General features: G+C 52.6%; 2 protein-coding genes across 3 annotated transcripts in view; both read left to right on the top strand.

The window, feature by feature from the left end:
- Positions 1-13,265, top strand: part of LOC119698256 (NAD(P)(+)--arginine ADP-ribosyltransferase 2-like) — a 202,465-nt gene that overhangs the window by 18,950 nt on the left and 170,250 nt on the right. The gene's annotated exons all lie outside the window — the stretch shown is intronic.
- Positions 8,341-10,596, top strand: LOC119698255 (NAD(P)(+)--arginine ADP-ribosyltransferase 2-like). 2 transcript variants are annotated; one of them, XM_038129969.1, is made up of 3 exons: positions 8,341-8,467; positions 9,284-10,059; positions 10,461-10,596. In XM_038129969.1, exons 2-3 carry the CDS (start codon positions 9,318-9,320, stop codon positions 10,544-10,546), a joined length of 828 nt encoding a protein of 275 aa, XP_037985897.1. In that variant the 5' UTR covers positions 8,341-8,467; positions 9,284-9,317; the 3' UTR covers positions 10,547-10,596. The 2 variants fall into 2 exon arrangements, with proteins under 2 accessions (XP_037985897.1, XP_037985896.1); XM_038129968.1 differs by having other exon boundaries at positions 8,430-8,539.

The raw sequence follows: 13,265 nt of genomic DNA on the forward strand, positions 1-13,265 counted from the left end.
ATTAACATCCACCATCTAAACCCACCCTGCCACAAGTGGTGCCCAACGTGGTAATTGGGATTTTGCTCAAAAATTACAAGTCCCGGCAGCCTCAGTTATATACAAAAGAGGGAGAATCCCCAAATGGGAATCTGTTCCATATGGCAAACCTAAAGAATTATGCAAGGCATCTAAAGACTATGGATTAAAATCTCCATGCTTTAAAAATCTATTACAGGTAACTTTCTCAGCTCGTGTGCTCGTCCCCCATGATATTTGGCATGTTATGTCCCTCCTCCTATCACCTACAGAGCTTCTTCTGTGGGACTCAGTCTGGAAAAAACAACTAAAAGCATTAGTAGAAAATTACAAAAGTGATGATGGGCAACCTCATCTTACAATAGACCACCTGAGCGGGGAAGCACAATTTCAAACACCACAGGAGCAAGCCCTAAATCTACCCAGAGCTCTTTTAGAAGACATGAAAAATGCTGCCCAGAATGCTTTATTCCAAACACCTGATGGTACCACCCCACAACGAAGTTTTGCTGACATTCGTCAGAGCATTGATGAGACGTTTAATAAATTCCTAGACAGACTAGGAAAGACACTAATGATTAAAACAATCGATTACCCAAGGGCTAGAGAAGAGTTCTCAGTAAGCTAGCAGTGTCCAACGCAAATGAGGATTGCAAGAAAATGATAAGAGCACTCCCTCCAGACCCTGAACCCACCATTCAGCAAATGGTGGAAGCCTGTGCTTGTCTCACAACTACAGAACATACGGTAGCCCTGGCAGCCAGCAAAGGAGCAGCTGAAGCCTTTTTTGGCACAAAATAAACAAAATATGAGATGATTTAGGTGTGGTGAACTGGGCCACCTCAAGGTGGAATGTGAGAAAGACTTTTTGCAGAGACAGCCCTCCGCTGCATGCCTAGACTGTAAAGAACATTTTAAACACTGTCCCCAGTTTCAATATCGCCAGCAGATCCAGCATCATCCGTCTTATCAGAAACACCAGGGAAGCTTCCAGCGAAGCGCAGGGTGGCTCTGCATGATGACATTGTTATGAATGAAATTGCCAATTTAATTTTATCAATAATTTGCCAGAGCCAAATTATGATATAAAAACAATGTACAAAATTTATTTCGCGCAAATTGACAAAATTTCGGTAAGCCACGGATCGGACAGAGTCTAACCTGGGAATAGACCCTGGGTGTTGCGCTGAGCAACTCCAAGCACTGGCAGCTTCGGAGTGTAGTGAGCACACCGAGTTTCCTCCACGCAGGTCTTTTATCCCATTTTTCTTGCTGCGGGCTAGGAAGTCCATTGTCCTTTTCATAACCAAACAAGTTCCAAAAGTTTGTCCGGTTTAGTAGAATGGTATCTGATGGAAGGTGGTCCTGTCCTCGATGTCTTCGGGAATAATTCATCGGCTTCTGGTCTTGTGCTAGACAGGACTAATCTTAACAATACACAGTCACATCCCGAGAGAGATATCCTTGTTATCACCCTGAATTCCGATGCTCAGTTCTTACTGGAAATCTCTTTTACAAACTGAGAGGTTTCCCAGAACTGTTTTAAAATTCTAAGCAGTGTGTTCCCCCCTCCAGTCGGGAGTATCCAGGTGTGCTGCTGATGGCATAATTCCCTGTGTGGTTGCAATCTTGAAATCAAGGGTCCCTGTTGGGTTTCACATGTAAATGGAGTCTATTGGTATGGTATGTGTTGGTATTTTACTGCAGACTGACTTTTCTTGGGATTTTCTCTGAGAACATGTCCAGACGTAACTCTCCTTGTATCCCCTTTTACTTTAATATCTATCTACTTTATTATTTTATATTATTCTAAATCTATCCCTCTATTCTAATAAATACGAATTTTGACATCTATTCATAACAACATGAAATGCCAAGCCGCTTCTGTCCCTCTTTCCCCACCATCTCGGAAAGCAAGGCACTTGGAGACCATCTATGACAACGAGAAAGAGCTCCGGCTCACAGAGATCTACCAACACCTTCAGGCAAGGACACGACGCACGCCAGTAAGCGCCCTCTCCATCCAGTTTGATGATGAGGGAAGCTGCCAAATTCCAACCGGTCAATTCGGACCTCCTAATGGACCAAGAGACATTTTAATCGCAGGGGACTCTATTAAGGGGCCAGACAGTCTCCAAGCACTACCAGAGAAGTCCAAACTGTGGGAGCAGGGGATGGGATTACTGTAACTGTCCTGTGTGTAGACCCACCTTGACTTTTGTCTAAGGGCACACCCATTGCCTAAGTTTTTTTCCATACCTGCCTGGGTGACATTTTGCCAGAAAGCCCTACGGTTTTTTGGGCAGAGATTGTGGGCAAAGAGAGAGCTATTACAGAGTGTGAGTTGTTTAATAAAGGGGACAACGGGTGCCAGCCAGTGGAGTCAGCTCTGGGATTGGAGTGAATCAAGGGCTTAAAGAAACTGAAAGAGTTAAAAGTTTTTCTAGATTTAGTTAGGGGGAGATAGAAACAATTAAGAGTATAGCAAGAAGAGTAGGAACAATGAGATTGTTTATTATTAGCGGATGGAATGGTTAAGGCTAGGATATAAATAATGTCTTTGTCTTTACTGTATTTAAAGAAACAGGATGGGATGTGGATTTAATTGTGAAATAAGAAGAGGGCCGTGGCCTGCACCTGGGCCCCGAAACTTGAGCTATAGCCAAGGGATCCGAAAGCCTGCCAACAAGGAAAAAGTAAAGGTAGTTTCGACCTCAGAAGACCACCAACCCATTTCAGAACCCACCGACCCATTTAAAGTGAAGGACTGCTCAAGCGTGAAGGGACTTTGGACTTAATTATAATACAGTTTAATACAAAGCGGGGGTAGGCAGGGTTAGGTAATGAGAAAAATGCATATTTTATGATTGGCTTTTCGCAAAAATTAGGATGAATATTATATGTGTTTTGTTAGAAAGTTACGCTGTATTAATTTTCCTCAAGTAGTGTGTTAAATATAGTTTCAGGTTATAATATAATGTTAAAAAAGAAACTACGTATGTGGGATATTTTTTTAAAGAAAGGAATGAGCTACTCGCCCCAGATAGCAGCCACAGGATACCTAAGTTCTTTCAGAGAAAAAGGATTTATTGCTCCATTAAGTTAGAAGAAACTAACTTCTTCCTGCCTCACTCACCCTTGTAGAGGCCATCAGGATTAAGAGGAAGAAGTTGATGCTGACCAGACAGAATCCTTTGTTTTAATGGAATTTATGCATCATGTATGAGGTGTATGAATATGCAACAGGCTGCTGCTTTTAAGAGTTAATCCTCTGTTAACGTGTGTCCTTTTTCGGGCTCATTTTGCCCAGAAAATGTCAGGTCTCACCCCCGGATCTGGGGTGACCCCGAAAGATGGAAAAATCTCTCCTCGAGCCTGTGCCTTCAAAGAAAGGCTCAGTAGTCTTCAGTCGTCCGGTCTCCAGGTAGTTTATAGTAAGTTATCTAAAAGATTTTCTTCCTGAGCTGCTGTGGCCTGTTCAGCAGGTCAGACAAAGGCACACTGCCCTCCCAGGGGCTGATGCCATCTTTTATATCACACATTACGTGTTACATGTTTGTACTTTTTCCCCAATGCCTGCTATCTATATTGAACAGTGACTTTCTACTCTAAACCAATCTGTGAGTGCCAACATCACCAAAGACATGGAGACTAGGAAGGAGAAAGAAGGACGACAGGGCACACCCAAATCCCTCCATCTTAGAACTCCTTACCCCCATGTACAAAATTCAGACCCTGCTGTACAGCACTCAAAAACTCTTCCCTTCACCTTGCAATTATCTCTACTGTGCTACCTAAACTTGTGTGGCATGTAATTCTCCATACAGAGTTGGTAATTTGCTCCACGGGCTAAGATCAAAACCCCACGTGTCTGTGGCTGCATGCCAGGGTCTCAGAGCCCCCTGGCAGCAGCTCGGGCCATCCAGGGCACCCAGAGGGGTGTCCTGGCTTCCCACAAGAAAAGGCACCTGGACCCTCCGTAACTCTGCGTTCTTATTGTCTCGTATTGTCCTAATCTCAGTTGTTCAAATTTTTATTACTCCAATTATATTGCTATTTTTATAGCCATTTTATTACTATTGAACTTTTAAAATTTTAGAAACAAGTGATTGACGTTTTTCACAGGCAATAAATATGCGTTAGGCATTTTGGGGAATTGTATGAATATGAAAGGCTTTTCCGGATCAATAGGGGAGCTGGGGCTTCTGTAATTCACACATGCCTTTGGAAATTATTCCACTCGGACTAGGCTGTAATAAACATACCACTTTCTGACTTTGACTAGCTGGGGAGTTCTATTCTGAGCTTCAACACAGTGTCCCCTCCATGTCCCCCAGTTTCCCACGCTGGTCTCAGTGGCCTCTCCCCTCCATGCCCCCCCCTGGTTCTGACCCTGGCACTTCTGGCAATGACCGTGGCCACTGCAGACATCGAGGTGACGCCTCTGGACAAGGCCTGGAGCTCCATTGATGAGCAGTGCTGGAGCTGCCGTGACAATACAGCCAAGCACTTGCTGACCCTCAGCAACTCCATGATCCAGCAGAGCAAATGCTTAGCCCAGGGCAAAGACCGTGGCCAACTGGGAGGCGGGGGCCCACTGTGTCCCCTTTGTCCCCAGCCCAGGCCATTGCCCGCACGGCCTACACAATGGATGACCCGCACAAGGACATTCAACGCGGCTGTGCGCGTGGCCGGGCGCTCCCGCCAGGAACAGTGGGACAACTTCCACTTCAAAACGCTGCATTTCCCGCTGACCCATGCCCTGGTGACGCTGAGGGACACATGGGGACTGTGGTGTCAGGAGGTGTCCTGGGGGGAGTGAATGGGAGCTGGTTTGAGGCGTGGCCTGGCGAGGCCATCCGGACCAGTCGGTGCATGCCAATGTCACTTCGCAATGAAATTTTGCCGTGCTTCGGGATGGACACGGTGTTCCATGCACACGCGTGCCATGGTGTGGATACGCAAGAATTCTCCTATCCGGGTGAGAAGGAGAGGCTAATCCCAGCCTTCAAGACCATCAGGGTTGGTTATTTGAGCTGATTTTAGCCCAATTCAGCACCAAAATCAGCACAAGACTCCTCTCCAGCCAGCCCTGATGGCCACAAATGGGGCATTGTCCCTTGGGCGCATTCCAGGCAGAGCATCCTGCCACATCCTGCACTTCAGGGGGACCTTAAAGGCTGGAAATTGGGATGTTCAAGAGGGCAAGGGCAGGTCCTGGCCCTGGGGAAAGACAGTCCCCAGTGCCCATTTTGCCTGGTGGGGACCTGCTGGAGCAGTTCTGGAGAAGAACATGGCGTTCCTGGTGGGTGCCCAGTGGAGCTGGCTGTGTGGCCTGTGGCCAGGAGGGATCCAGGGGGCATCGGAAAGTGCAGGGCCAGGAGGTGAGGGAGTGTTCGTGCCCCTCTGCCTTTCCCAGGGAGGCACATCGGGAGTGCTGTGTCCAGCTCTTTTCCAGTGCCAGTTCCAGCTCTTTCCAGTGCCATTTCCAGCTCTTTTCCAGTGCCATGTCCAGCTCTGTCCAGTGCCATGTCCAGCTCTGTCCAGTGCCATTTCCAGCTCTTTCCAGTGCCAGTTCCAGCTCTTTCCAGTGCCATTCCCAGCTCTTTTCCAGTGCCATGTCCAGCTCTTTTCCAGTGCCATGTCCAGCTCTTTCCAGTGCCGTGTCCAGCTCTGTCCAGTGCCGTGTCCAGCTCTGTCCAGTGCCAGTTCCAGCTCTTTTCCAGTGCCATTTCCAGCTCTTTCCAGTGCCAGTTCCAGCTCTGTCCAGTGCCGTGTCCAGCTCTTGTCCAGTGCCGTGTCCAGCTCTTTCCAGTGCCATTTCCAGCTCTTTTCCAGTGCCATGTCCAGCTCTGTCCAGTGCCATGTCCAGCTCTGTCCAGTGCCATTTCCAGCTCTTTCCAGTGCCAGTTCCAGCTCTTTCCAGTGCCATTCCCAGCTCTTTTCCAGTGCCATGTCCAGCTCTTTTCCAGTGCCATGTCCAGCTCTTTCCAGTGCCGTGTCCAGCTCTGTCCAGTGCCGTGTCCAGCTCTGTCCAGTGCCAGTTCCAGCTCTTTTCCAGTGCCATTTCCAGCTCTTTCCAGTGCCAGTTCCAGCTCTTTCCAGTGCCGTGTCCAGCTCTTGTCCAGTGCCGTGTCCAGCTCTTTCCAGTGCCATTTCCAGCTCTTTTCCAGTGCCATGTCCAGCTCTGTCCAGTGCCATTTCCAGCTCTTTTCCAGTGCCGTGTCCAGCTCTGTCCAGTGCCATTTCCAGCTCTTTCCAGTGCCGTGTCCAGCTCTGTCCAGTGCCATTTCCAGCTCTTTCCAGTGCTGTGTCCAGCTCTGTCCAGTGCCATTCCCAGCTCTTTCCAGTGCAGTGTCCAGCTCTGTCCAGTGCCAGTTCCAGCTCTGTCCAGTGCTGTGTCCAGCTCTGTCTAGTGCCATTTCCAGCTCTTTTCCAGTGCCGTGTCCAGCTCTTTCCAGTGCCAGTTCCAGCTCTGTCCAGTGCCGTGTCCAGCTCTTTTCCAGTGCCATGTCCAGCTCTGTCCAGTGCCAGTTCCAGCTCTTTTCCAGAGCCGTGTCCAGCTCTGTCCAGTGCCATTCCCAGCTCTTTCCAGTGCAGTGTCCAGCTCTGTCCAGTGCCATTTCCAGCTCTTTTCCAGTGCCATGTCCATCTCTTTCCAGTGCCATTTCCAGCTCTTTCCAGTGCCGTGTCCAGCTCTGTCCAGTGCCGTGTCCAGCTCTTTTCCAGTGCCATTTCCAGCTCTGTCCAGTGTCATTTCCAGCTCTTTTCCAGTGCCATTTCCAGCTCTTTTCCAGTGCTGTGTCCAGCTCTTTCCAGTGCCATTTCCAGCTCTTTCCAGTGCCGTGTCCAGCTCTTTCCAGTGCCATGTCCAGCTCTTTCCAGTGCCGTGTCCAGCTCTTTCCAGTGCCAGTTCCAGCTCTTTCCAGTGCCGTGTCCAGCTCTGTCCAGTGCCAGTTCCAGCTCTTTCCAGTGCTGTGTCCAGCTCTTTCCAGTGCCGTGTCCAGCTCTGTCCAGTGCCGTGTCCAGCTCTGTCCAGTGCCATTTCCAGCTCTTTCCAGTGCTGTGTCCAGCTCTTTCCAGTGCCGTGTCCAGCTCTGTCCAGTGCCGTGTCCAGGTCTTTCCAGTGCCGTGTCCAGCTCTGTCCAGTGCCATTTCCGGTTCTGCCCAGTGCACTTTCCAGTTCTGGACTCCTCAGGACAGGAGGGACATGGAGCTCGTGGAGCAGGTCCAGCAAAGGCGGTGAGGGTGATGAAGGGACTGGAGCATCTTTCTCATGAGGCAAGGCTGCAAGAGCTGGGGCTGTTCAGCCTCGAGAGGAGACACAGCTGAGAGAGGGCCTCGTCCATGTGTATACGGTGCCTTAGGATTTAGTATGTATATTTTTCGGATCCTGTACTGCTTTGGTGCGTAACTCTAAAACTGCATAGCCTGTCAGCTGCTGGCTGACTCCTGTTTCATTCAGACAAAACAATTCCTCTCCAGGCCTGAAACTCAAGGACACCTCACTGTCTCAGGCTCTGAAAATTATAAGCAAAATGAGTTGGGGGGAGCAAACGGGGGGTAAATGACTTCATCACCTGAAGCTGTAACTGGAGGATTGACCCCGGATATATAAACAGACCAAGCTTATAACTGTATGGAATCTCACGACCATCATCCATCTTGGGTGAAGCCTCTCGGAGGCTTCTGCCTGCCCAAGATGTATCGGTTGAAGGTTTTTAATAAATACCTGCTTTTATTCTCAGAATCTTTTCTAGCCTCTGCTCCAGGTAACCAGTCCGAGGCATCATAGAAATACAGAACTGAAGTCCACCTCCTCGGTACCTCAGCCAACGGGGAAAGGGAGAGGGCAACGTGCTGTTGAGATTTCGGGGTAAAGGAGGCTGCGGTCTCCGAAACCTTGAGAGAGAAACCCCACGGGGGTATGGCTGTGGAAACTCTGCCCCTTTATTCAAACCAAGTTTCAAGACTGCTTTGTGAACATTTGGCTTTTTCACGGAGTGGCTTTTCCCCCGCACGCTGAAGGTGCTGGGTAGAGCTTAATGTCTGACGGGCAAAAATGATAAAAGGATGGGAAAGTATTTACACAGGACAATAAAAGTGGCTTGAAGAAGTGGAGAAAGAGGTCAAGGGAACTCCAGTGGTGTTTTTGACAAAATCTGAAACACAGAAGGAGCAGCGCCTGCCAAAAGCAGAAGTTTGAGGCGAGGTCATATTGGGACAGTCAATGAAAACGACTTCCTGATCACTTTATAGGAACCCTTAAGGGTAATAACAGGATTTCCGGAGAGAGGAAGAGCTATTCCAATTACTTACAGGAAAAGTGCTGATGTTGTATTGGCTAAGAGGTCTGTTTTAATAAATATTTATAATTAGGGGAGATAAATACCCCATGGCAAAGTCTCCCCGAGCTGCAGGACCAGGAGAGATCTGCTGTGAGTCTGCGGTGAGTCCGATAAAGAATTCCGTCTTTCTGATACCTCCAGTCCCATCAGGGAGTTCACTCCGGCTGATTTCGGTATCAGGGGCTGGGGGAGTTCCAGGGGACACATGGGTAGGGGGGGAAGAGGGGAGCTGGGAGACACGAGGGGACCCGGGAGGAGAATGTGACGTGGGGTTGGAGTCCTGGGGGAACCTGGGGGACACTGGAGACCATTGGACTGGGGTTCACGGGGCTGAGGGGGGCAGCAGGGGGGGCCTGGGAGTGTGACTGGGACCATGGGAGGGCTGGGGGACACAGCAGGGAGTGATCCCCAGGTTTGGATTGGTGTCCTGGGCTGAAAAATTTTCAACAACCCCAAAGGGGACACCAGACTGGGAGTAGGATGGGGCCTGGGAGTGGGCTGAGAGGATCACTAGGGGGTCAGGGAGTGACCTCAGGGTTTGGGTTGGGGTCCTTGGGGGGGCTGAGGGGACCCCAGGGGAATGATACAAGTCTATGGGAGAGGGATTGTGGTCCCTGGGGGGACTGGAGGACACTGGGGCATCCAGGAGTGACCCCAGCATCTGGGATCAGGATCCCAGGACATGTGCAGGGGTATCATGGCTTGGGCTGCCCCCTTCTGCCCAGGCTGTCCCCGCTCTCCTTCTACAGCCCCTCACCAAGGAAATCTCCCCTTGTCCCCCCATGTCCCTAAGCCACCCCTGTGTCCCATCAGTATCCCCTGGTGCCCATCAGTGTCCCCTCAGCATCCCCTGCTGTCCCCCAGTGTCTTCCCTATGTCACACAGTCTGTCCTCTGTGTCCCCTCTGTGTCCCGCAGTGTCCCACACTGGTCCCTGTGGCCTCTCTTCTCCATGGCCCCCCTGGCTCAGACCCTGGCACTGCTGGCAGTGACCGTGGCCACTGCGGCCATCACGGTGGTGCCCCTGGACATGGCCAAGAACTCCTTTGATGACCAGTACCTCGACTGTAGGGATGAAATGACTGAGAAGTTGCCAGAACTCAGGAGCTCTGATTTCCTCAAGAATGACAATTTTTCCCGGGCCTGGGTGAGTGCTGTGGCTGTGTTGCAGGAACGAGGTTTCAGTTCACCCACTCTGACCAAAGACCAGGCCATCGCCCTCATGGTCTACACAATGAAGTTCGTGTATAGTGACTTCAATAAAGTCGTGCGCACAGCTGGAAAGTCCAGCCGGGAATACCGGGAAAACTTCCACTTTAAAACGCTGCATTTCCTGCTGACCGACGTCCTCCAGAAGCTGAGAAGCCCTAAAAAGTGTCTGGACGTGTTCCGGGGGGTGAGGGATGTCCAGTTCAATGTGAAAGTTGGTGATAAAGTCCGCTTCGGTCAATTCGCTTCGTCGTCGCTGGACAAAACAGTGGCCCAGGGTTATGGGACAGACACGATGTTCGAGGTGCGCACGTGCCATGGCGTGGACATCCATGATTTCTCCTTCAGAAAATATGAGCAGGAGGTGCTGATCCCACCCTTCGAGATCTTTGAGGTCACCAAAGTCAACACGGAAGGAAGCACGATGAACATTGGGCTTCGCTCCACTGGGACCCTCAGCAAATACAACTGCGAGTGGCTGCGAGGTGACATCATGGGAACAACCTGGGGGCATGGGGACACTCAGTGAGGGTTGGGGACAAGGACACATGGTGCTGGGGACACCCATGGCCCAGAGGGGACAGGGACACCCACTGTGGCTGGGAGGCAGGGCACCCAGAGCTGAGGACAAGGTCAGGGACAGCAGTGCTTGGGCACAGGGGATGGGGACACCCAGTGGGGACAGGGACACCCAGTGCCGGGGTTGGGGGGACAAGGTACACGGTACATGGCTGGGTACAGGGGAAATGGGCCTTGTTATGGTCCCCTCTGACATCCCACACCCTCAGGGCCCCTCACCACCTCTGTCCCTCCCACCACAGCCCTCCTGATGCCCCCTGACTCTCTCACCCCATGATCCCCCTGACCCCTCTCTTTGTCCCCACAGGTGGGAGCCTCCCCAGGAACTCCCCCCACCTTGGGGGGCTTCTCCTGGCTACCGTGGCCATGGCAGTGGCCATTGGAACCCTCTAAGCCACGAGGCCACAAAGGTCACTGTGGTCTTGGTGGCCACTGTGGAAGACCACCAGGACGAAGACCACCAGGACCCCCAGAGAAATGAGGCCACCAAGGCTACCGAGGCCATTATGACCATTATGGTCTCTCTGTCCACTGTGACCACTGTGGCCGTTATTGCCACTATGGCCACTGTGGCCACTTTGGCCTCTATGACCACTGTGGCCACTCTGGCCATTGGAACCACCATGCTCAGCTTGGCCATTGTGCCCACTGTGACCCATGATGTCACCGTGCCCACTGTGGCTCCTGTGGTCACCGTAACTGCTGAGGCCACCATGGCCACCGTGGTTACCAAGGTGACCAAGATCACCGTGGCCACCACAGCCCCTGTGGCCACCATGGTCACTGTAACAAGGCGTCCATCCTGGAAAAGCCCCTCCGAGAGCTGCCCAGCGAGGGAGGGCTGCCAGAGCAGCAGGACCGGCACGAGGGGACTGCAGCAGCCAGGACAGTGCAGGACAGCATGGACAGCAGAGACTGGGCAGCGCCTGGGGCCACTTGGGCACTCCCCAACAGAGGGGTTTGGGAGTGGCAATGTCACGGCCACCTGCTAACGGTCCTTGGCTGCCTCGCCTGATGTAGCAATAAATTGCCACTTGTTCACCTGCCGTATAAAAAATGTACCCAAAACTTGATCCTTGCTTGCCTGGCGTATCAAATGTGTGTCAGAAATTTGATCTTTGCTTGCCTGGCGTATCAAATGTTTATCAGAAACTTGATCCTTGCTTGCCTGGTGTATCAAAAGTTTACCAAAATTTGCTGCTGGCTCGCCTGATGTATCCACTACTGCTCCTTTAATGTTTTTCCTGCAGGGCATCTCATTTCCTAAAATAAAGCAGTTCCTGGAGTTTTTGTTAGAGGCAACTTTATTTTTCAAACCCTGACCTTCAAAGATGTGTTGGAGAAATGTTCCTCCCTTTTTCTTCATTCACTGCAGCCCTCAAGAAAGGACCTGGAGGGGCTGGAGAGTGTCCAGGGAAGGGATGGAGTTGGGAAAGGGTCTGGAGCACCAGGAAGGGCTGAGGGAGCTGGCAGGGGCTGTTCAGTGCAATCTAAAAAGGATGAATGATCAGTTCTGGGTCAGTTCCAAGGTTCTTGATTTGAGGCAAGGCAACAGAAAAAGCACTGGGAGGAAAAAAATAAAGAAAAACAAACAGAAAGAGAAAGGGTGAAAAATAAAATAGGGAAATGGGGACAGAGGCAGCACCACCCCTTTATTAATTAAAAAAACCCCTGGTGTTTTGCTCAGGAAAGTCTTTTTTCTCTCAAATGAGGGATTTTATTTTCCCTCTTTTCCCGCTCATCTTCTGGAGCTGCGGTTCGGGAATTGTCCACCGGAGGGCAGCAGCGAGCGCGGGAAATCAGCGGCACCGCGCATGCGCCGCCCCCAGCTGCAGTTCCGGCTGCCAACAGCAGGCGGCAGCACGAGCTGCTGGCGCTGCCGAGCGCCCGCCCCGCCCCATCCCGGCCCCGGGGGCTCTGCCATGGTTTGGGATGCAGCCACCTTCAAGCCCGTCCGGTGCCAGCCCTGCCATGGGCAGGGACATCTTCCCCTGGGCCAGGCTGCTCCAGGACCCGCCCAGCCTGGTCCTGGACATGACCAGGGCCGGAGCAGCCACAGCTCCTCTGGGCAGCCTGTGCCGAGGCATCACCACCGTCGCAGGGATGGGTTCCTTTCCAATATCCCGTCTGACCCTGCCTGTGGCAGTGGGGAGCCATTCTCCTTTGCCCTGTCCCTTCATGCCCTTGTCCAAAGTCTGTCCCCAGCTCTCCTGGAGCTCCTTTAGGCAGTGGAAGGGGCTTTGGTGTTTTCATGGATCCTTCTCCAGCCTGAACGCTCCCAGCTGTCTCCAGAGCAGAGGGGCTTCACCCCTCAAAGCTTCTCCGTGGCCTCCTCTGGACTCGCTCCAGCAGCTCCACATCTCCTCTGTGCTGCGCCCCCGAGCTGGCAGAGCGGTCCCAGTGGGAATGTCTCATGGTGGGAAGAGCTCAGTGCCTGCCTCTCTCATACCCCAGAACCAGCACCCCACACGGAGCACCCGGAGGGCTCCCGTGGCTCCGGACTTGGCCTCTGGCAGCGTCACTGGCCCAGCAGCTGCCCCTGCCCCTGGCTGCCGCCCCAGTGCCTCCCCTGGCACTGTGGGCACGGGGCCAGCCAGGGCAGGAGGCAGCCCCGGGGCCAGTGGGACAAGGGGACAGCCAGGACAGCCCCGGGGCTGTGACACATGGGGACAGCTGGGACAGCCCCAAAGCCAGCGGGACACGGGGACAGCCAGGACAGCCCCAAAGCCAGCGGGACACGGGGACAGCCAGGACAGCCCAGGGGCTGTGGGACACAGGGACAGCCAGGAGAGCCCCAGGACCAATGGGACACGGGGACAGCCAGGACAGGGGGACAGCCCCAGGGCCAGTGGGACACGGGGACAGCCAGGACAGCCCTGGGGCCAGTGGGACATGGGGACAGCCAGGACAGGGGGACAGCCCCAGAGCTGTGGCACATGGGGACAGCTGGGACAGCCCCAAGGCTGTGGGACACGGGGACAGCCAGGACAGCCCCGGGGCTGTGGGACATGGGGACAGCCAGGAGAGCCCAGGGGCTGTGGGACACAGGGACAGCCAGGACAGCCCCAGGGCTGTGGGACACGGGGACAGCCAGGACAGGGGGACAGCCCCA

The sequence above is a fragment of the Motacilla alba genome, chromosome 2, assembly GCF_015832195.1.
Source record: "Motacilla alba alba isolate MOTALB_02 chromosome 2, Motacilla_alba_V1.0_pri, whole genome shotgun sequence".
In the NCBI taxonomy this organism is placed as follows: Eukaryota; Metazoa; Chordata; class Aves; order Passeriformes; family Motacillidae; genus Motacilla; species Motacilla alba.